The 24,143-nt window shown below is 41.3% G+C and overlaps 1 protein-coding gene across 1 annotated transcript in view; it reads right to left on the bottom strand.

Moving 5' to 3' along the window:
- Mdn1 (midasin AAA ATPase 1) overlaps nucleotides 1-24,143 on the bottom strand; it is a 128,241-nt gene that overhangs the window by 101,109 nt on the left and 2,989 nt on the right. The window contains exons 2-14 of the mRNA XM_055599247.1: nucleotides 16,987-17,213; nucleotides 13,225-13,449; nucleotides 12,623-12,730; nucleotides 12,358-12,550; nucleotides 10,711-10,953; nucleotides 10,348-10,479; nucleotides 9,277-9,380; nucleotides 8,182-8,296; nucleotides 6,758-6,942; nucleotides 5,964-6,045; nucleotides 3,432-3,527; nucleotides 1,493-1,605; nucleotides 162-310 (exon numbers count right to left, since the gene is read on the bottom strand). Of these exons, the coding sequence (XP_055455222.1) occupies nucleotides 162-310; nucleotides 1,493-1,605; nucleotides 3,432-3,527; nucleotides 5,964-6,045; nucleotides 6,758-6,942; nucleotides 8,182-8,296; nucleotides 9,277-9,380; nucleotides 10,348-10,479; nucleotides 10,711-10,953; nucleotides 12,358-12,550; nucleotides 12,623-12,730; nucleotides 13,225-13,449; nucleotides 16,987-17,213 (1,972 nt within the window). The remainder of the gene's footprint in view (nucleotides 1-161; nucleotides 311-1,492; nucleotides 1,606-3,431; nucleotides 3,528-5,963; nucleotides 6,046-6,757; nucleotides 6,943-8,181; nucleotides 8,297-9,276; nucleotides 9,381-10,347; nucleotides 10,480-10,710; nucleotides 10,954-12,357; nucleotides 12,551-12,622; nucleotides 12,731-13,224; nucleotides 13,450-16,986; nucleotides 17,214-24,143) is intronic.

Raw genomic sequence — 24,143 nt, 5'->3', positions numbered from 1 at the left:
TAACCCAAGCACACAGGGCTCTAAACTAGGCATAGTGACTCATGCATTTAACCCAAGCACACAGGGCTCTAAGGCAAGAGGACCGCAAGTTGGAGGCTGGTGCTAGGCTACAAGACAGGGTCTGTGTCCCCACTTCAAGCCACGCCCAGCCCCTCAAGTACCTGTGGCCCGAGCCAAGTGCTGGACAGCAGAGGTTTTACCGGTGCCCGTCTCTCCCACTAACAGTACAGGTTCCCCTTGGCTGACACACACTGCGAGCTGCTCAAGGAGAACAGAAGATGGGCGGGTAGCAGCAAATGTAGACTTCTCCCTAGGACAGGAAAAAAGGACTTAGAAGTTAGCTAAGCCAGGCATGGTGACTTGAGCACAATGGAAAGTTTTAGGGCATCCCAGGCAATCTAGACATTGCCTACTTCAAACTTACTAACTAGGAATGAAGCTCAGTGGTATAGTACTTACCTATCTTGTGTAAGTCCCAGCAGTGAAATAATAGCAAAAAAAAAAAAAAAGAGAGAGAGAAAAACAAACATCTAGGCCTCAAGCTTTTCTTAGTGTTGGATATAAAAAAAGCATTTCAAAGAAAAATGAGAAAACAACCTAGAATAACTGTCTTCATATTATAATATATTCTTAGAACAAACTACAACTTTACTGTGCACTATGAACATTTAACATCCATTCGGCTGTTAAGTGTCACCTATATCAACGTAACACCTGTGGTTATGATACTAGGTTCTGGAGACCAAAATATAAGACATAACCTGCACAGCCTAGTCTTGAACAAATCCCTAATCTCCATTAGCCTCATTCCTCACTTACACAGCAGGTAAAGGCATTTACCCATGACAGAAGCTTGACGACCAGAGTTTGACCCCCAGAAAGCACGAAAAGTTGGCAGAAGGACTGACTACTACCCAAAGCTGTCTTGTGACCTTCACACAGCATGCCATGGCATATACAACCACATAGACTTCATACAGATACACAACATAATAGATGTATCTTGAAAATAGTTAAATAATACATAATTATGATGTGCTAAAGCAGTCTTCCCCCAAAACTGAGTCTAAGTAGAAGATATACATATGACTTATCTTGACATAGAACACAGAAGATTTAATTAAATTAAGCTCTTACTACACTGTGGTGGGCCTTCACTTCAATGGCTGGTGTGACGGATTACAACTCAAATAGCATGGTATTAAAAACACATTTCCCAAAACACATTATTTAGAATTTTCTATGGTCCTGATCATCAAGGAATTCAAACGCTCGTATAGCCTAATACCCACGCGAGCTTACTTCATTAAATAAACTGTCCTAAGTCAGACTGAGGACCTCCATCAGTTCCAAGCTGCTAATAGCTGTCAGCATCTAGTTCCCAAGACCTATTTGGGAAATTCCTATTCTTCATCATGCACCAAACTGGAGGGGTGTGAGGCCAAGCACACTGTGTTCAGACACAGTCTGCAGGCTGGTTAACTTTACTCACTTTTGTATGCGAACAGCTTCACTTTGTTTCCGCAAAAGCCGTACTCGACCTACTTGGACATCTAGCTCATTAATGACAATTTCTGGTTTATAAAGTTTACAGAAAAATTCAGCCTGTGGAAGACAAAGATGTCAACTAAGTTAAAAACCTGCCTGCTTTTAAACATTTCTTTAGCCAAAGTGTCTTAGGGAACCCTTCTCCACCATGAAAGCAGTGTCTACTTCTAAGACACCCAAGTTAGCATTACATCAAGGGTTTCTTTGTTCTTATTTTCTTTTACTTTTTAAGCTTTTTAAATGCTTAAACACAGAACACATCCAAGGAGTGGTACCAAAGACAGCTAGTGTTAACTGACAACCTGACCGAATTCAGCATTACCCAGAAGACAAAGTCTCTGGCCAGGCCTGTGAAGGGCCATCCTGATAATGTCAACTGAGGTTAACACCTGACTCTGCGCAGCACTATTCTCAGGGTAGGTGCCCTGGACTGTATAAACAAAGGTAAGCTGAGAACCAACAGCAAAGCATTCCTTGTTCTCTGCTTCTTGACTGCAGATGGGAGTCTGACCAGCTCCAATCTCTGTGGTTTCCCTGCCACGATGGACTCTCACCTGGAAGAACTGTGACCAAAATAAACCCTTTCTCTCCTAAGTTGCTTTCTCAGGGTATTGTATCATAGCAACAGGAAATAAACTGTACCAGTACCCTTCACTCATTCAAATAAGCCTCTGTCTAGTTAAAGTGAACACACTGACTTTCACTAAGAGCTCAGAGAGAGGGGGAAAAATCCACTCCTAACATAAGAAGTAAATTGTTCTTTAAGCTTTTGTCAGCTTTAATTTCTAACATAGAGTTAAGACTCCATGGTCTGTCTGAGAGAAACAAAAGGTGCAGTAGAGGTTCCTGGAAGTCTATACAATAACCATTCATCTTCTACCTTATTATTCAAAGAGCCCAGATTAAAGCTCAGGTTTGGGCCAAGAATAAATGACCAAAATGCTTAAAGGGTACCCAGCCTCCCCAATCGGTAGAGGAAACATTGCTCCATCTAAGCCAATCACGGTGGTCTCATGTCCCTTGCCCACTATGATGACACACAGATAAATCCTTTGCAGAAGGGTACTGCATCGTATGAGCCCAAACCATCTCTAGTACTGCAAAAGCTTAATAAAGATCTTTACTATTATAATTACTGACATGATACTTCAAGTAAGAATACCTAATTTCACCAGACATTTCTGCAGGCTTCAAAACACCAACACCACTGCTCAAAGGCTTTCCACTGTGAAAAACATACATCTATCTCCCCTCTGTGCACCAAATCCAGAACCTCATGAATGCTGAGCACACAGCACCACTGGGTTACAATCTAGCCCCTCAAAAACACTTACCTGAGATTAAAAAGTAAAAGGTAAGATATCATTAATCTCAGTGTTAAACCTAATGAACCTGCTTAGTACCATTCACTGGAACTATTCTTTTCATCTTTAATGAAAAACATTAAACAGCGGATGGTGGCACACATTTTTAATCTCAGCACTCTGGAGGCAGAGGCAGGTAAAGCATGTGCTCCAAGCCTGAAAGAGCTACATAGTCAGGCACTGCCTAAAAATAATACATACTACTAAAACAGTAAGAAAAAAAATCTATACATTGAAGTACAGACTACAGTGTTACTGACTATTCTTACCCTGAAAACAAAATGGTCACCAAACATTAGAAAAAACAGGAATATATGATACAAGATGACAGAAGAAACTCACTTTAAGAATGTGACACAAGATAATTACACTGGGAATTTGCTATAACTGACAGGTAGCAATGGACCATTAATGTCCAAAGAATCAACGCTGCAAAAGTCACCTTGGCAAGGAACTGACAGCATTCAGGAAAGCAGCCCAGCCTTCTTTCAACATGCAGGGTAAAGTAGCTGCACATACCTTTTTCTTAGAAATGTTCAGTTTGCTTCCAATAATTTCTGCCATTTTCAGTTTTTTCGTCTGCTCAGAAAGCATGGCAGTGAAACAGTCCAGAGCCTATTAAAACAAGCAAGGGAAATGTCAAATGATTTTTAAGAGTAATACAATAGGCTAGAGATGTCTCAGTGATTAAGACTGCTCTAACAGTGCTGCTCTACAGAAGACCCAGAGTCAGTTCCCAACACAGCTCACAAGTGCCTATAATTCTAGCGCTAGAGGATCCAATGCCATCTTCTGACCTCTGTGGGCATCTGCATTCACATCCAGGAACCCGCAAAGAAGACACACACACAATTAAAAATCTTTAAAAATGTAATCCATTAATTAAACTACAGAGTATCATCATATTAAACTTCCCTGCTTCCCGGCTGTGGGTGAGTCATACAGCTCAAACTCCTGCCACGGTGACTTTCCCATCACGATGGAAGAAAACACTACAAATACTTTTCGATTTTCAACACAAATACACTTTATCTACCAATGAAGTACTTGCATAGAAATATTCACGGAAGCATATTTTACAATTGTCAAAAGATGGAAACATAAAGCCCCCTTAACAGCTTAATAAAAAAATGCAATGTCATAGATGTAAAGAACTGAAATATTATTGTCTAAAAAACAAATAAGAGGTACAAGGATTAATCATGAAAACGTGCAGATTGATGCAGCTGGATTCAAAAGGCAACATACTGTGTATGTCCTACTTATGTCAAGTTTAGGACAAGCTAGATTAGCCTTCTCTAAGGTGTTAAATATGAAAGAAGGAAAAACTAGAGCGGGGTGGAAGTTTACAGTGGGTTTATACAGCAATGACTTTTTTTCCTTCTGTTTTATTGGGGGAAGGTGGCTCAGCAATTAAGCACATTTGCTATTCTTGCAGAGATCCCGGCACCTACATCGTGGGTCACAATCAACTGTAACTCCAAATCCAAGGAATCCAATGCCTTCTTTTGGCTTCCACAGGTACCAGGCATGCATGAAAAAGACATACTGACAGAGACACACACATGGATGCGCATGCACCAAGTTGCACTATGCTAACATACACCTCTAATTTCAGCCATGGGGAGACTGAGGCAAGAGAGTGACAAACTGAAGGCCAGCCTGGGCCACACAGCAAAAACATAAAATAAAAGTAGAAGGTAGGTTTAATGTGGTTCTGCTGGGAGAGTGATACAGGTACACAAGAAGCCTCACTTTCCAACAACATATAAAAAACTAGTGTAGTGTCACATGCTGATAAACTTAGCACCAAGAAGGTAGAGGCAAGATCTAGGCTACCTGATAGTGAATTTCAGCATAGTACGGGAACAACAATTAAACAAACAAACAAGCATCCCTGAGTACTCAGTTCATTTACCCACTTGGGCAACTAAAGTGGGGCATGTAGGGCAAATCTCCAAGTTTGATCTCTGAAAGCAAAGTTGTTCTCTGACTTCCACAGGAATGCTATGTGACACTCCTCACACACTAAAATAACCAGTTGTCCATTTTAATTAGAAAGGGACAAAAATAAATTTAACTACAAGAAATAAGGACTATTAGAAAGTTAGAAAGGGGGCTGGAGAGATGGCTCAGTGCTTAAGAGCACTATCTACTCTTCCAAAGGACCTGGGTTCAATTCCCAGCACCCACATGGCAGCTCACAACTCTTTGTAACTCTAATCCCAAGGAATCTGACACCTTCACACTAATGCACATAAAATAAAATCAAATAAATTATAAAGAATAAAGAAAATTAGAAAGAATTTTCATTGTAAAATGAAGGATAAAAATAAAAATAGCACTACTGGCAAGCCTTTAATTCCCAACACCTGGAAGGCAGAGGCAGGCAGATATCTGAATTCAAGTCCAGACTGGTATAAAGAGAGAGTTCCAGGACAGCCAGAGAAACCTGTCTTAAAAATCCAAAAAGGAAACAGAAAAGAAAAAAAACAGCTACACATTTTAAAGTTAAGAAAGCATATAGTAGGTACTCCAAAGGAGGTTGCTTTCTACTCAAAATAAGTTTAGCATATACATGAAGAGAATGCAAATCAAACTGGGTTGTGGTTCTCTCTTCAACCTCAGAACTGAAACCACAACACCTTATAGCCAAAGTCAGTGTTTTTTAGGAGCCCATTATGCTTAGGAAGCCTACTCTGTTCCTAGGGAATTAGCAAAGATCTACTTCTGAAGGGCCTTCGCCACATACAACGTTTACTCTACACATCAAATTCTGTAGCTCCCATATATTTCTCTAAACCAAAGATAAAGAGATGAAGAGATGGTACAGTGGCTACAAAGACCAGAGGCATTGTGCTATACCACACCAACCCGTTCCAGCTTTCACCTCACTGTTTTACTGTAAAGCTTCCTGCTTCTACATAACAGCCTATGTAAAGCTAAGTTATTCTTTGTATCGGATTAGCTTGAAAGCAGCTCGGTTTTAAGTAGGAGGAGTAAACCAGCTGAAGAAGCTGGCAGCCACAGAAAACACCAACAGCATCTTACCTCCTGAAAAACATGCAATGATGCTGATGGAGATGTACTATCAAAGCCATGAGCAACTCTATTACACCAGTTCAGTAGATCCCTTAAAAACAAATACACAAAAGATTAGGTCAAAGAGATGACAATTTATTTAACACTCTTAAGTCTAAGGTTATTTGATGACTAAAGTCTCCTCGTTTTTCTACCAATGTGAAGGAAAAAGAGTTCTTAAAAAAAAAAAAAATTGTAGAGTTCTTAACCATACCCATTTCTCCCTGACTCATGCCAGACAAGGAAACAAGGAAAGAGACTAAATACTACCAAACCCAGGGATCCACTCATTCCTAATCCTGAGAATGGAGAGCTGACGCATAAAACTCACTATATGGAGCAAACCCAAAAGACTTACTTAAGACCTGTTAAGACCAGGTGTGGTGGCACACATTTAATCCCAATACTTGGGAAGCAGGGGCAAGCAGATAGAGTTCCAGGACAGCCAAGGCTACACAGACAGACTGTCTCAATCCTCACCACCTCCACATAAAATAAACAAACAGGCAAACAAACAAAAGAAACAATTTAAGTTAATTTTTAAAGGTTTTGTTTCCAGTTTGGTCCATAGTCCAGTCCTGGAGGATTGTCCTGCCTCAGACTCTTAGAATGCTAGAATTACATGTACATGCCATAGGCTGTTTAAAGGGATCTGATCTCACGATGCAATCTGTAAACTTGACCTGTTAGGATCACCTGCTTTTGCGAACTCTCCAGAGAAATGTTTTTAAAATACCAACCGAATGCAGTATGTAGTCCGGTACCTTAAAGATAACTCTCTCCCCTCAAGGACCACTCTTCTGTTTTCTTTCTCAGCTTCTGAGACTTCTAGGGCTGCCTGGTCACGACCAAAACTTGGCTTGCAATGTTTTTCTCCAGTAAGCTCAATGTAAATATCAAGCAAATGATCAGTTGCAGCAGAGAGGCTTGGGTATCTGCTCTGAAGAACCTGATTCCAGGAGAGAAAGAATGGAAAGTCCACCGGTAGGGAGACATTTCAAAGTACCTACCACACTGGACATGAACTTTAGCAGAAAGTTGCCTGAGTCTGGGCAAGGACCTGCTACTAGACCAGCAGAGGGATGAGGAGTGCACAGCAATTGCTAACCCTATTCACCAGAAAGAGGCTTCTCTGTACCGTGCTCCCACACATTCACCATACTTAAATTCCACAACTTTTCCCCAACTTCATACTAAATTGATAATCTAGCCATCTAAACTTGTTTAGAGAACAAAAGCCAGATACCCAAATAACTGAACCATAGGTACCCAAGTACAAGGAATTTATTCATTAAAGAATTCCTTAAGAACTACTTTGTGTGATCCTGAATAATTCTATAAACCTCATTTAAAAAAAAACAGAAAAACAATAGTTACAGGAAAAGAAATGAAAACAGACCATGAAAGGGTCACTGATAAAAGCAGTTAAAATTTAGAAGGTAGAAAGTAGAATTCTACGGCACAGTGTCCAGTCCTGCTTGTTACAATGGCCACTCAGCACTGCAGAGAGAGCAGCACACGCACACTACTGGTCCCAAGGAGTCACAAAACGTTTTACAGTCACATCTGTTTGACAGGGAAACAAAAATAAAAAAGGAGCCTGAAGTTCACATGTCTTGTCTGAGAAGCATATCTGCCTGCCAAGTGAACACTGTGGTCAGGGATGTCTAGAAGACCACAGAAAGCTTCAAGTCACAAGTGGCTGAGCAGGCACTGCCAGCAGACAATACAAGCCATATTTAAGATATAATTAAGATATGAAGTTTAAGAAAATGGCAGTTTGGTGGTGAAGCATTCCTTTAATCCCAGCACTCAGGAGGCAGAGGCAGGCAGACCTCTGAGTTCAAGGACAGCCTGGTCTGCAGAGCGAGTTCCAGGACAGGCAGAACCATACAGAGAAATCCTATCTCAGAAGAAAAGGTTTGAAAAACTTTAGGTGTATGCTGAGATTAACGTTCTGTAATAGCTCTGTTTAAAGTGTGGTATCTCTAGTTCCAGGGCAGCGGGTTTCTTCTTCTGAACTCGAAAAACAATAAAAATAAAGAGGTTTTGATTTCTAGATTTCAGATATTTCAATTAGGAACATTCCTCTGTGTTACTTCCTCTATTCCCATCCAAGAGGAGCGATTGGAATTTTCACAGTAGAAAATAAAAATGAAAAGCACTCTTATTCTCCAAAGCTGCATACCTCATTCAGATCTTCCTTATCCAGATTCTGCAAGTGAATTTTGGTCCAGTATTTGTCTAGCATAGTAGCATGACTATTCAGTGGTCGATACCAACTTCCTCCACAGCTCAAGAGCCTGCATTTTAAAGGAGAAAATACAAATAGTGACATAAAATGTTCAGATTTCATGTTGAGTTACACTCAACCTGCTTTATATATAAGACAGCGCCCCCCAGGACCTCTGTAGATGACTCAAACCAGACAGTACAAAACCGACATAGATGGCAGTGGTAAAGTTCTATTAATAAGGCAAAGCAAGGAATGAAAAGCAAGAATGAAGCATATTATCCTCACACCTGGGAGAAACTGAAGTTTGCGTTACACAGCACGTCTCTACGTTAAAAACTACAAAACCCTGAAGTAATCAATTACAACAATATCATATGAACTATGATGACTGAGCATCTAAAACCACAGTAAATGAAAGCACAGATAAATGGAGTGATGCTATACAATTCCTTATTCATAAATGAAAGCTGCCATTTCAGTGCTGGATCCTAATAAGATATATAGGACAGATGAAAAATTAAAGGCTAATATTTGACCCACAAGTCTTTAACAAAAAAAGGAGTGGTAGAATTTTGATCAAATTACTTTTAAAGTGCTGGAAAAAAATGGCATGGTGTGTTTAGGTAATCATAGTTAATGGTAAGATGCTTCCGTAAAGAATAAATAACTTCAGCAAAACATACTTGTTTAACATGTTTAAAAGTTCACTGTTGGTTACCAAAAGCCACACATGAAGTTATTACAGACTTCCAGATTAAGGGGGGATATATATTCAATGTTTATTCCATATAAACTACATAGTTAAACATTAACCATCCTCCCCCAGGAACTTTCTCATAATGTATAAAGCAAAAAGCCCAGTAATGTCCCTTGCTCAATTAACTACGACTACAAATGACAGAGCTCAAAGTTGAATTCAAGTCTTTCTGACTAAGCTGCATGGCATTTCCTGAAGGCCCAGGGCTTTCTGGGATATGCATTCAGGCCCCAATATGCAGCCTCAGTTAATGGTTTCAGAATGGGAACAGTAAGGGCAGTCGTACATACCTCCTGGTTGCAAATAACTGAAATGTAGGCGCTACTTTCAGACAGTCACCTTGGCCAGGAATCAATAGCTCTCCATTCTCCAGCAGAGGGATCAACACAGAAACCTAAATCACAAACCCCACTGAGACAGAAGTTACACACAAAGAACAATCATCTCCCTCCAAATGATGGACATGTCCTTAAAGGAAACTCCATCCAGTTTTCACAGTTCAAATTGGAATCATATGCATTTGTGTTTTCTGAGTTACCTGCACTCCAGTACAAGATCTTTTCCACTCAATATTCATTGAGTGCTTACTGTGGCCCAGAACCAAGCAAGACAGTAGGATGGAAACAAACGGCACTTAGCACTTAATTCTTATGAGAGATGAATAAACAAGTTTAATTTTTAAAAAAGGAGAAAGATGAGAGACATGCAAACAACCACACAGCATGATTAAGCTTAATTCAGAAAAACTCACTGAACCTGCTCCAAAGAGAAAAATATTCACTAAGTCTTAAAGAATGAGCCAGAACCAGCTAGATTTGGTGGGATGGAAATGGGGACCCAAAAACATAGCCATTATTTGTCTCCTCTTGTATACATTTGTTTTAAAGGTTCATCTTATAAAAAAAATTAAACTCAATCTCAAAGAACTTCTCTAAAGAAAGACATGTTTTCGGTCATAGTTTAAGGGTTTCAGAGGAAACAGAGACTGACTCTTCACTGCATGAGTGATCTTTCCACTGTGTCGTGCTCCTGTAATCACAGCAGGGGCAAGATCAATGACAACCCCAGGTCAGCATGGGCTGTTTAAGGAAAAGTTTCCTCAGCAGAGAGATGCGAGCACATCATTTGCTTCCTCATTTGTCCTCATCCCCTGATGTCAAAGCACAATCAATAAGTACTCTATTAAACAGGAGACAAACAAAGAAACCCAAGGGCTAAAGTCAGATTAGGCAGGTAACTATGCATGGGCTTCCTACAATGTATTATCTAAACCTCTTGACCACCAAACCATCCCAGGGCACTCTGGACAAAATGTTCCTCAAAGACAGGTACACAGTGAAGGGCTTAGCAAGATGGCATACCACATCTAAGGGAGCATAGTCAATATCCTCCAGAAGGATCCAGTGACCTTTTGTGGCTGCCTGTGTCAGAGTGCCAGGTTGCCAGACAAACTCTCCAGGGACATCCGTACAACGATACATGCCCAGTAGCATCTGTGGAAAGAAGCTAATTAGAAAAACCAACTCCTGAGATAGCAAAGCTATTTCCTTTGACAAGTCATAGAAAAGAAATTTCAACAAGGAAAGGAGGCATGTGAGGTATACAAAGCTTGTCCCCAAACTCAGAAACAAGGGCAATAACTATTCCTACATTCCTTTAGCAAAAATATTACAATGCTGACATCTTCAAACACAGCAACCCAGCACAATTTGCCACTTCTTTACCTTGCTGTCTGTCTGATCTCCAAGCTGGACTTTGAGAAGCTGAGGAGGTTTCCTTCTACCTGTCACTGCAGCCAAATGTTCAACTAAGGAAGTTTTGCCACTTCCTATTGGTCCTTCTAGCAACACAGCATTCTGAGAAGCTACTGCAACAGCAAGAGTCTGAAGATTTTTACACACAGACTCAACCAACACAAAGGACTTTAGTGCCAGCTCCTGTTCCCGTGAAGAGCTCCTCTCACTTGTCTAAGGAGAAAAATGAGAAAAAGACTATTAACAGAGACCTTCCCCCAAATGACAGGTAAGTTCTACAACAATGCTTCTATTGACCTTACAAGTATGTGAGTCAAGCTCAGAATGGTATGTTCTTCATATTTTAAAATTCTTTGTGTGGAGCAAAGGTGTTGGGTACCAATTTTTTATGTTTTAAATCGTTTTATTTTATGTGTATGGTATTTTGTGTATGTCTGTGCAACACACACGTGCTTGCTGCCTATGGAATCCAAAAAAGGGCAGCAGATCTTCTGCAGCTGGAGTCACATGCAGCTATGGGCTGTCTGCTGTAATGTTGGAAGCTGAGCTCAGTCCAATGCAAGAGAAGTAAGCACTCTTTTGTTTGTTTGAGGCAGGGTCTCACGCTGCAGCTCTGACTGACTCAAGTTCAGAGCTGCCTCTGTTTCCTAAGCGGGAGGATTTATACCATGCCCACCACACTTGGCCCAGGAACTGCTCTTACCACTGGAATGATCTTTCCAGTCCAATAGTAATTTCTAAATAAATTGAAGAGCCTCATCAATCACCAGTAGCTTTTTATTCCTCCTTCACTATGCTGTCATTTTATACATAAGATTAACGGCGCAGGGGCTGTAACTACAATTCCAGCATATCCAAAACAAACTCTGACCTCTAAGAGATTCTGCGCTCATGTGGTGCACAAAACACACATTCAGGCACACATAGCTACACATAAAAATTAAAAAGGAAATTTGTAAAAACTTTAAAAGCTCAACAATGTAAGAACTAGCAGCCTAGCTACATGTTCAATACAAGTTACGCATGTATCTCTTTGCACAGATGTAGAAATACACACATACTAAGAGTGCACAGCCTGTGACATAGCTGGAAAAATCTGAGCACTGAGAGAATGCATTATGTTTCAAATGATCTGAGTTTTTCCAGTACAATAAGAGCTAGTCTCTTGCTTTAGCTAGTGATCCTAGCCTAACCAATCTAAGCGCTGGAACCAAGCTAGCCCCAGTCCTTAAGTCTCTTACCATCAGCCTTGGTTTTCTCATTTGTTCTGTATTATATCTGAGACAAAGCCTCACTGTATTATTTAGGGTGGCCTCAAGAGGTCCTCCTGCCTCAGACAACTGAACAGCTGGGACCACAGGCTGCCTGTGTAAGTCTGCCCACCTTCACATTTTGCTTAAGTTCAAGCATCACACAGGTGGCATTCATGATATTTCTAACTTTGTATTTAAAAGAGATAGCGGGAATATCTGGGGGACATTAAAGGTGAGTTTCTCTTCATTTCTCCTTAAACACTGCTAGCAAACTCAGTGTGGATCACACATAACTCATAGAGCCTGACCAAGGAAACAGCATAGTCAGGGTAGATGCAGCACAGCCCCTACTGAGCCACAATACCTGCTCTCTAGGACCAGAGGGATGCTTGGGCAGCACCACACCACAGACAGCTGTCACGCTGGAAGAGAGGTCAGCTGAAAGAAGGTGCCCCTGAATGTACTGAGGCTCCTTTCCTTTGTACCAAAGGAAGGTATCTGGGTTGGCCAAAACCAAGGCCTTCTCCAAGTCCTGCAGCTGAGCCTCTTCTAACAACCTAAAGAAAGAGAGTTCCATGAAGTCTCCACAGAAAAGACACAGCAAGACCTCCAAGAAGGCCCATGCTTACCTCAATCGGAAATGCACCAATTCATCACTACTGAAAATCTTCCTTAGGAATGATAACTTGTGCTCTTCATTCATGCAGGTCAGCAAAGCAAGACAGTTAGCTGTATGCCTGAGGGGAAAAGAAGCAGAGCAATTCTGCTGGCCTACCACTGCTTAAGAAAAGTATTTGTCAGCTGAATGCTAGAAAGTGAAATCTTAACTATCATAACACACAATAATGAGAGCAAAGCACAAAGCTAACATGATTAATTCATTTAGCGGGACAGGGAAAAGGGTGAGTCTCCACGTATATCATCTTTTCCTAAAGCAACACTGGATGATTAAGGAAAAGGATTAAGAACTAAATACACACAAGAACACGCTCAAGAGACAGCTCTGCAGTTAAGAGCACCGACTGCTCTTTCAGAGGACTGGGATGCAATTCTCAGCACCCACATGACAGCACAAAACCATTCATAACTGCAAGTCCTGGAATCCAACAAACACATACAGACAACATTCATTCACATAAAATAAATGATTTAAGAAAAACATATCTAAAGCGTTTTTCTTTCTCCTCCCCTGTCCCCTCTCTGAAGTTAGAGCAAAGGCTAAGCCACATACCAGCGCACCAAAGCATCATGGCTCCTGAGGAGAGGGACACACACACTCCAGTCCCAGAGCTCTTGGAAAACAAGCTGCCTCTGCTGCAAAAATGTGTGGGCTGCTTCCATAAGGTCACGGAGCTTCATCCGCCTGCGTCCATAGCGCACTGGGTTAGCATCAGAACTCTCAAGGAAGAGTCTCTGAAACACTGGGTAGGTGACCTTGAAATAGCGCAGGGCAAACCTGCAGGAGGGAAGACAGTATTGTCATTCACTGGCACCAACAGCCAAGTGCCCATTTGTCCTCAGCCACAGGATTGCAGAATGTAACAGAACTTTTGATACCTCAGAACGTGGGGAGAATTATGCTGAAGCCATATAAGCCTAAAGACTAAAACCATTCCAGGTTCAGGAACCAAACCTTGGCAGTTGAGAATCTGCAAACCACCAAAAACTTTACCCAAAGAAGCAGAGCACATCTTGAGTGGTAACCAGAGAATGTACTCACTGAACATTTGCTGAATTCTCACTATGAGCCGGATACTATGTTTAAAAAAAAAAGACAAAAAACATGTGCTACAACTCTTCTTGAAATGATGCTGAATAAGAGCCACTTACAGAAACAGAAGAGAAACAAGACAGAAATGTTCAATTGAATCTGTAGGAAAAAAACCAGGTGCTTAAGGTATATCTTAAAGCATAAGAGGGGATCTTTCTAAGATCACTCACACACACACACACACACACACACACACACACACACGTAAGAGAAATTTAAAACTACACGGTGGTAAAGAAAACTAAAATTGGGAAATTTATATCTAACAAGCAATTTCAAATTAGAAGAAAGTAAATAAAAAGTTAACAGAAAAAATAGAGTACAATAATAAAAGCCCATGTAACTAAAAGCCAGCAACAAAATTGCAAACCTTCAGATCTGGGTGGGGGAAAAAGCAGAAGACTCAAAGAATTAGTATCAGGTGATTATACTCCAAGAACTTCAGAGGTTAAAGCAGGAAAACCATTAAGTTCAAAGTCAGCAATTTTATGAATGTACATAAAGAAGTAAAGATATAGCTGAATGTTAGAACAATTACTTGGCATGCACAGGGCCTCAACTTAAATCCCCAGCAAAAAGCAAATACTCTAAAATGACTGGGTTGATAATTGACATAAAATGACTATAAAAAAAAAAAACCAGTGAATTGCTTTTAACTATATATGAACTATGCACTCATTTTTAAATTGTAAACACATTAATGACTATAACAGTGCACACAATCTCCAATATGTGCACAAGATAAATATGTGTGAGAAAATGTTGCCAGGTTTGTTGCTTAGCAAAAACCAGAGAGAGAAATTGGTAAGATCAAATGAGTTAATTTACAGTCTGAGCCAGAGACAGAGAGGCAGAAATCCTCATTTTCTCTGTCTTGCCTGTAGCACCACTACAATTTACAGAAATCTTAGTTCTAAAAGACACTTCCTCCTCTGCCTATTCTCAGGCTATTCTCACCACCAAGCATGGGGTTTTAATTTTTGTTGCCTCTATTATAGTATTACAACATGCTCTTTTTGGCCCACTCTAGAATCTTGAAGGATGTGGCATGTTCTCTAATGCTGGACGGCTACAGAAATTACTGACATATGCCTATGGATGAAAGAGAAGCCGTAGCTTAACACAGGCAGGCACCCAAAGCAGTTTTCATCAGTGTCAGATAACCATGCATCTCTTTGAACAGAGGATGGAGGGGCACTGGGAAATGCTGTTTTCTGGACGTGACATGGCCCTGGCAGCCATCAACTCAACCACACAGCACCAAGATAAAATTCAGTCAGCATTCCAACAGGCCGCACTAACTAAATTCAATGGGTTATAAACACAGAAACAGAAGAGGACATAAAGCAGAGACAGGGGTGTGTTCGGGATGGCTGAAGAGAGTCGGGTGGCACATGACTTTAGCCTTTGATATTAGCACTAGAGAGGTAGAGGCTGGTGGATCTCTGTGAGTTCCAGGTCAGCCAGGGCTACAGGGTTGAGACCTTAGCAAAATAAACACAATACTCATAATCACCGGCAGTTCATTTTAACCATACATTAACTTGTCATTTACACACAACCCTTCTTTTTGGGTTTGTTTGTTTCTTTTTTTGTTTTGTTTTTGAGACAGGGTTTCTCTGTGTAGCTCTGGCTATCCTAGAACTCACTTTGTAGATCTGGCTGCCCTCAAACTACGATATCCACTTGCTTCTGCCTCCCAAGTGCTGGGATTAAAAGCATGCACCACTGTGCCAGGCCTTTTTACACATAGCTTGTTTGTTTTGTTTTAGTGTAGTGCTGGAGCCCAGGCCTTACACATGCTATCTGAGTAACAGACCACAGTAACATTCTTAATGGCCTCTGGTACATTTTACATTTCCTGCAGCACAGCAGCTTTTATAAGCCATATTCGTGGAAAAATTCGAAGGTATGCATTTGTGTGACATTCATGTAAGAACATAAAATTAGCCAGGCACAGGGCCACACGCCTTTAATCCCAGCACTTGAGGCCACAACCAAACAAAAACAAAAGAACATAAACCTTGATGCTGGCTGAAACACAGCCAATCCATTAGCTTAGTGTACCCTAACACGGCCCTGGCGTTCTCCCAGGGAGGCTCACAGTTCAGTTCTAAGGCCACTTCTGCTTCTGCAATAGCATAAATGCAGCTCTTCATTCTTCCTCCCTTATGTGAAGTCCAGATGAAAACCTTATCAAGCAGTATACCATTTTGAATGCAAGCTCCTAGTCTTTTCAACTTATAAAACCACACAACACGCACCTTACTACAAGTGTAAACCAGTAACACGTCAGAATCCAGTTATAACATCACTGCTAATCTAACAGATTATTTTTGGGTGCTGGGGAGCAAAACTGGGAATTGAATGCCAAGCCACACATGGTAGGGCAAGCTGAGGTACACTCCCAGTCTAAAGCTGCTTCCCTTATAAAGACTTCATTATTTACTTGTGTGTGTGTGTGTGTGTGTGTGTGTCTATAAGCATGTGTATACAGGGGCCCATGGAGGCCAGAGAGGCTGTTAGATCCTCTAGCTGGAGCTATATGAAGTGTGAACAGCTGAGGCTGGTGCTGGGAGCCAACCTCTGGTCCTCTGAGAGAGCAGCAAGAACTCAACCACTCAGTCAGCTCCAGATCCTGAAGCTTGGCTAATTTTCCCTTTCAGCTGTTCCAGGAAGATTCCTCACCCAACCACCTAGTTACCTCATATGCACATCTTAATAAATTCTGAAATGACTGAGACACTGTGGCTCTTTCCTCAAACCTGTCATGATAGCTAAGCCAGGAATCCCAATGCACATCTGGACCCGGCCTGTGGTAGACTGAGAGAAGACCACAGGGCTAGACTGCGATATTCAGTAAATATCGCAGTGAGGGAATGGCTGGGGCTAAGCTCTTGCCACCAAGTCTGAACACATGAATTCTAACCCAGTAAATACAAGGTGTAAGAGAGAACGAGAGAACTGACCCTATCTGTTCTCAAACCTCTGTGCCACCCTCTACAGAATTTAAAAAAAAAAAAAAAAAAAAAAGCCTTTTTGCCTTTTTTTTTTCTTTTTGGCAAAAATCTCAGGAGTATTGCTATATAATGGAGGCTGGCCCCAAACTCACTGGCCTTTCACCTCAGCCTCCCAAGTGGTTTGGTTACAGCAAGTGCCACCCCACAAGACTTGAGAAAAGAGGTTATCACCTCACAGAGAAACGTGACTCGAACTACTCACGGAAGAACGTCAGGATGGCTACCAATGAGTTTGCTCATTGACACACTGAGGCGTTCATGCAGATCGTGGTTGATTTGGCCTCCAGTTTTAATGGCTTTAGCATTTCTCTCCAACAAATCCAAAAGAATAGGGCGCAACTGGCGACCAAGCAAAAGGGTGTAGTCCTTATCCAGGAGCAACTGTGCCAGGGAATCCAGGATGCACTGGCGATCTTGAGGGGTCCACACCTGCGTGAGGAGCAATGCAAATGTACACAAATACTGTTTAGTACTGGAAAGATCAGAAATCTAGCTTAGAACCATACACTGATTTCTAAATTGTTTCAGAGACTTCATAGTAAAGCAAAGTAGTTTTGTTCCAATAAAGGATTATAGTTTATTACTGAGAGTTTCAGTCCATTGAGGTTACAGACAAGAAAACCAGTACTTGGGATTCTAGTTCAAATGATATTCAACTTCAGGCTCAGCAGTAAATGCGACAGGGTCACAACACCATCCAGGGAATGTAAACCCCTGTGTTCCCGTCTCCTTTGTGCCTCAGAAATGAAAACATCATTCTGCGGTTACCTTAAGGCATGATGGAAAACACCTGTAAGAAAAGACATACAGGAGGCTGGAGAGATGGCTCAGAGATTAAGAGCACTGGCTGTTCTTCCAAAGAGCCTGAGTTAAATTCCCAGCAACCACATGGTGATTCACAACCATCTACAGTGAGATCTGGTGCCCTCTTCTGGCCTGTAGGTGTATATGCATACAAAACACTGTATACATAATAGATGATAGATAGATAGATAGATAGATAGATAGATAGATAGATAGATAGATAGGTGAATAGATAAATAAATAAATAAGGCAAGGCCTGGGTGTAGCCTAGATACAGGTCAGTTATACAGTTGGTACCTAGAATGCAGTGGGCTCTGGGTTCAATCCCCAAAAACAATGAAGATAAAATTAATTACTGTAGAGAAACCAATCTAACATTAGCAAAACAAAGCCAGTATGCACACCCACAGGAGGAGGTAAACCACAAAATCCTAGTGTGTGGTCTCAGAAAATCTATAAGCATATAAAAGAAAACTGGGAAATGGGGGTGGGGAGGAGATGCTCACACTGCAACCAGCTAGCAGAAAGTACTGCTTAGCACTGTAAAACATCAGATTTCACTTTCCAAAAAGGCTATCCCCCTCTGATCCAAAGCATGAACTCATCCTCCCCAAAACACCATGCTTGGTCATGGTGTTTTATCACAGCAACAGAAACCTAAACGAAGACAGTGAATTAACAGTTTCTAAAACGACCAATCAAAGGGGAAGAAACGTAACAGATTAGGCCATGACACAGAGAAATAGCTGCACTTTTTAACTATAAGCAAGTGTTCCTAGGAGACTTTTAAAGAGGAGTACATTATCACACACCTGTGACCCTGGCACTCAGGCGCCTGAGACACAAGACCTACAGTCCGAGAGCAGGCAAAGGAACTACTACCAACACCTTGTTTCAAAGGAGGGATTCCATTCCAGAGGTTTTTGTCTGGTTCGAAACAGAGCTTGCTATGCAGCCCAAGCTGGCCGTAAACTCGCAGCAATCCTAAATTCGCCACCGCATCCAGCCACGCACCACCAGGTAATATGATTGGAGGTGTGTATAGTAAGCCCAGCTTGTTGCCAGAGAGTGCGTTTCTAAGCTCCATGTTTACCATGTTTAGAATAATCTTACCAATTTCATCCAGTCTTTTTCTAGTTATATATGCCAATGGGGGTAATCAAAAGAATATAGATATATGTTTCTTATCTTACAGCAAAAAAAAAAAAAAAAAAAAAAAAGGCTACATATTTAGAGGACAAAAGTATGCTCAGTGGTAGACACTTGGCCTATCCTGCATGAGGGTGGGCTTAACACCCAGTACCAGAAACAAATAAATATATCTGTTTTCATCCTAGGAACATAAAAGTCATCTAACAAGTATCCAGTCTTTAGAATGCTGTAAAAGTATACCCACAAAAGCACTGATCTTTACTTTCTATTTAAAAAAAATTACATGAACTATCTAACACTATTATAAAACAGGATCTATACTGGATGATTTCACCCAACTATTAGCTAATAAATGTTCTGACCATGTTTACAGTAAAGTAGGATATCTAGCAGTTAGGTGTAAAAATAAAATCATATTTTGACTATTTTCAGCTTACAATGGGAGTAACAGAATCCTCCATTACTTACATTGTAAGCCAAGGAGCATGTGCTGGTAATCTTGGAAGGACTTTTAAAAAACGCTCTTAATCTTTCTGAAAAATAAACTAGTTTTCCAGTGCTACTAAAGCACTATTATAAACTGATGGTTTAAAATAACAAACAGTACTGCCCCATTTATTTCTGGAGTCTCAAGTTAAGGTGTGGCAGGAGCACATTCCCTCTAAGTTCACAGGCAGCATCAGCCTTCCTGGACTCTGCATGGCTTCAATCTGCAGTGGCTATCAATCCTTACTAGGCTTTCAGCTACATCCAATCTCGGCCTCTGTCAGAATCACCAGTGTCATTTCTCTGACCTTTCACAAAATATAAGCCACACTGGATTAAGACTCTATCTAATGATCTCATTCTTACCTCTGTGATCAACAGTCAGTTACTATGGTCAAACTGACCAAATCTGGACTCCTACGACACAGACTCATCTTTTGAATATAGCTGTGAGGGATTCTCTACATTAGCCTCTCACAGTGTCAGCGAGGGGTTGCCTTGGTTATGGTAGCTGCTGTGGAAGGAACTGCTTCAGAGGGGCAGGACCACTCCCCGGGCAGACAGGACTGTGTAAGTGGAAGAACTAAGACGCAGCATTCATCCTCTTGAGCCCTGGCTGTGGGCATGGGACAAGCAGCTTCACACTCCTGAACTGAGTTCCCAGCCACAATGTACTATAATACTCTACAACCAAGAACCAGAATTCTTTCTCCATCGCACTGTTTTTGTCAGGATATTTTACCACAGCAATAGGAAAGAAACTATTAAAGGTGCATGGTGGCTCATGCACCTTTAATCCCAGCACTCAGGGGGCAGATGTCAGATCTCTGTGAGTTTGAGGCCAGCCTTATCTACAAAGTGAGTCCCTGATAGCCAGGGCTCTGTTACACAGAAAAAAATGTCTTGAAAAACAAACAAAAAACCCTAGAATAATTTTATTATGACCTCAAAGGCCCTATTGCCAAATGACATCACACTTAAGAACATTAGGGGCCAGGATTTTCCTGTTATTTTTGTTATTTTTCCTATTATACAAGTTGGTTTGCACTGCTGTGAATCACAGCCCTCTACTACAAAGCTGTATCCTACTACAAAGCTGTATCCTCAGCCTTAACAGACACATTAAACCACCACACTGGTGCTGTCTTAAGTTTTCTCAATTCCCTACCATGAATGACCTAATGAGATTTTAAGTACTGAGGGCAAGCCACGGGGAGTAATGCCCAACAGCTGAAGTGTGAGTACTGAAGGTTTAAGCCATCCTGGGCTATATGGTAAAGTGGAGGGCAGGGGGGAGTAGGAAAACTATATAGAACAAAAAGCTAGGTTATGGTGCATGCTTACTGCTTCTGCTGCTCACAAGGCTGAGGCAGGAGTATGGATTGAGCCCAGAAGCTCTAAGCCAGAACAGACAGCATAGTAGGTCTCAAAACAACAACACTTAGGGTCGGGGACTAGGTTGGTTGATAGAATATTTAGCACCCATGAAGCCGTAAGGGGTTCACTCACCAACACACAAACTAGGGGAGGGTAGTTCATGTCTGTAACCGCAGCATCTGGGAGGCAAGAGCAGAAGTTCCAAGACCATTCTTGGCTACACAACATTCAATCAACAAATATATTTCTAAAATAAAACATTTTTATTAAAACTATGAATGTGTAAATGCAAGAACTGAAAAGAGGGGGCAGCTGGAGTAAGTGTGAGCATGCAGGTGGAGAGTTACACAGGACAACTTTCTCATCTTATAGAGTGCAAGCCAGAGCATCTGTAATCTTGTTTCCCTGCTGCTGGAACAATGAAGCAGTGAATGTCTAAGAATTTACCCTCCAAACCCAAGTCTACTAGAACACCTAGGTACTCTTGGGAAATTCTGCTTCTTTATACAATGAGAGCCACTGGGACAGCCTCGGTTATCTTCTCCTACTTCCTCACTTTTCTTTCACAAAGCTTGAGTGGCTTTTATTTAGGTGCTTAAGATAGTCTGAAAGAAACTCTGGACACCGATTAAACTACCAAATACTGGGTCACTGAGATGGCTCAGCAGGTAAAGGTAATTGCGACCAAAGTGGACAACTTGAGTTCCATCTCTAGAATCCATGTGGTAAAAGGAGAGAACTCTACAAGCCATCTGCACACATTAAGTGTAAGATTAACAATCACAGAGAAGAAAAGACATTTTTAAGGTGGTTCAGATGCTCTCTTATCAAAACTTAAGAGCAAGCAGCTGAGCATGGTGGCACCAAAATCCCAGCCTGGAGGCAGAGGCAGATGAATTTCTGAGTCCAAGGCCAGCCTGGTCTACAGAGAGTTCCAGGACAGTCAAGCCCTGTCTTGAAAAACAGAAAAACAAAAACTAACAACCAATTCAGTTCCTTTGCTATAACTAGTGCTATGTCTCAAACCCCAAACAAGTCTCCCTCAGTACCTGTGGCTGGTCCCAACACTCCAACCCCTTACCCTAAACCTCTCCCTCCCACAAGCTGGGTTCCCCTTCTGGCAGCCTAACCCCTATATAACTCAGACAATGGTCCAAGGCCACTCTTTGCCCTAGGCTCCTCACTTGCCCTCGCTATAGGCCCCTCTCTCCTCTCATGGTTCAGTTTAGCCTGCTGCCCATGTTCAGCCCAGACTCTTCCTGCTGCCTGTTTTCTCTTTATATCTACAATAAAAAATGTCCATACTTTAGGAGTAGTCATGTCCTCCTCCTTTAATTTCTTTTTTTTTTTTTTTTCATTCAACTAGACTTATTAAATTCACAAAAGCAGCCCAGGAAAAATCTTTTTTCCTATTTGTGGGTCTGCCTGTGTACTGAACTGAGATAAAACTAGTATGTTTGCATTTACCTCTTCTCAAAGATGTTAAATGTGTAAGCTTCCTTTGTGATTCTTATCTCAATTCAGTTACTTATAATTTCATTTATCAAATAAATTTTTTGAGCAAAAAGAGAAAATATCCTATAAATGCCAAGCATTAAAAAAAAAAAGGGAGGGTGGGATTGGGAGGGGATCGGGGAGGGGGCTACAGCTGGGATACAAAGTAAATAAACTGTAATAAAAATAAAATTAAATTTAAAAAAAAAAAAAAGAAGCTGAGCACGGTGATCTATTCAAGAGGCACTTGAGAGGCAGAGGCAGGTAGATCTCTGTGAATTCAAGGCCAGATTAGTCTAGTTTCCAGGCCAGTTCTTGCCTCAAGAGAACAAAAGAAAAAAAAAAATTCCTCACAGATATACTAGGGAACTAATACTATTACAATGAAGCTGAATTAGAAACAGTCTTAACAGGCTGGGGATGGTGGCATACGCCTTTAATCTGAGTGCCTGGGAGGCAGAGGCAGGTGGATCTCTGTGAGGAAGGAGGGAAGGAAGGAAGAAAAGAGGTTGACGCATCTTTTTCAAAACTGTGTTCTACAAAGAAAATGTTTGAACATCACAATTCATAAATAGATTAATCTGCTCACTTTGCAGTTCCTCCTGCCGGACTTGACACTAGAGCTACAGTCCTTCTTTTAGGTGCTTTTCAACTGCCAGTCTGAAACAGAGAAAGCAGTGACTGAAGGGAACAAGTCTTCCTAGAGTCCCTACTGAAGACAACTGAAATTCGCACTCCTCCAGAGCAAACAGAAGTTAACTGAGACAGGGCTGTTGGAAGGCCCACAGGCTTTTAAAGGAAAGCATCAATTCAAGGGCAACCAGCTACTCAGTTAATTCTTCTTGGCATTCACATGTCCACACGTTCACACAGGCCAGTGTGACAGCCAGAAGACTAAGTCCTGTAGGTGTGCTCTAGCTAAACCTGATGCTCCTAGCAACCTGCTGTGCTCTGCAAACTCCAACTGTGAAACAAAGCTGTTCTCTTTTCCACGTTACAGAACCCACAGAGCCTGTGTAGCTCTGCACGCTTTGTTCTTTTCTTCCATAAACTCCAAGTTTTGGTTTTTGCTGCACTGACCATGGTAAAAGAGTGGAAAGACAAGCATTACTAAGTAAAGACAATGCAAAGATACAGAAGAGATTCAGTGACAGCAGGGGAGGACTGGTCACACAGCAAATGACCGAGCATGTATGATCTCTAGATTCAACTACAAAATCAACATTAAATGAACATTAAATGAACAAACAACAACAAAAAAAATCAAATACAGAACCAAGTGTGATGGAACAAGTTTGTAGTCACAGGTACTCTGGAACCTGAGGCCTGGTGGGTGTTTCAAGTCTAGTCTGGAAAACACTGCAAGACCCTGTCTAAATAATAAGGATAGTAATAAATTAAGGCTAGGAGGTTCAAAGGCAGAGAGTTTACCAAGCATAGTGAAGCTCTGGGTTAGAGCCCAACCCCATAAAAAATATTAAAATAATAATTACTGCAGCTGTCTGTCAACCACGCAGGCGAGGCACTGTTGGTATGTACAGCATTTCCCATAGTAACACTTTATCCATGGCACTTATAGTGTGGCCCATGTTGGTGATGATCATCCCCATCTTACAGATCACAAACTGAAGAAAAGGTTTGAGGCCCGACCACGCTCCAAAAATAAATAAATAAAAGCTAACGTTGAGAAGCTAGTAGAAGTACCGAAAATTCCTGCTGCAGAGCACAGGCCTGAGGTGTGTTGATACTGCTGGAAATTGTACTGTTTTGCTGCGGCAGTACTGGGGTTCAACCCTAATGCACACTAGGCAGAGACCCCTCACTGGTCTACATCACCAGCCTAGAGTTCCTGCTTATAATTATTACCTACAACTATATTATTTGAAAGCTACCACATGTATTTAATCAAGAAACAAGAGACAGAAGTTAAGTAACTTGCTGGGTGGTGGTGATGTGTGTCCTTAATTCCAGCACTTGGGAGGCAGAGGCAGGGGGATCTCTGGGAGTTTAAAACACTCATGATCTACAGAGCAAGTCTCAAGACAG

This window comes from Psammomys obesus, unplaced genomic scaffold (assembly GCF_907164565.1).
Source record: "Psammomys obesus unplaced genomic scaffold, mPsaObe1.curated_primary_1811, whole genome shotgun sequence".
In the NCBI taxonomy this organism is placed as follows: Eukaryota; Metazoa; Chordata; class Mammalia; order Rodentia; family Muridae; genus Psammomys; species Psammomys obesus.
The sequence above is the reverse complement of the archived record's forward strand: the minus strand, read 5'-3'. Positions and strand labels throughout refer to the sequence as shown.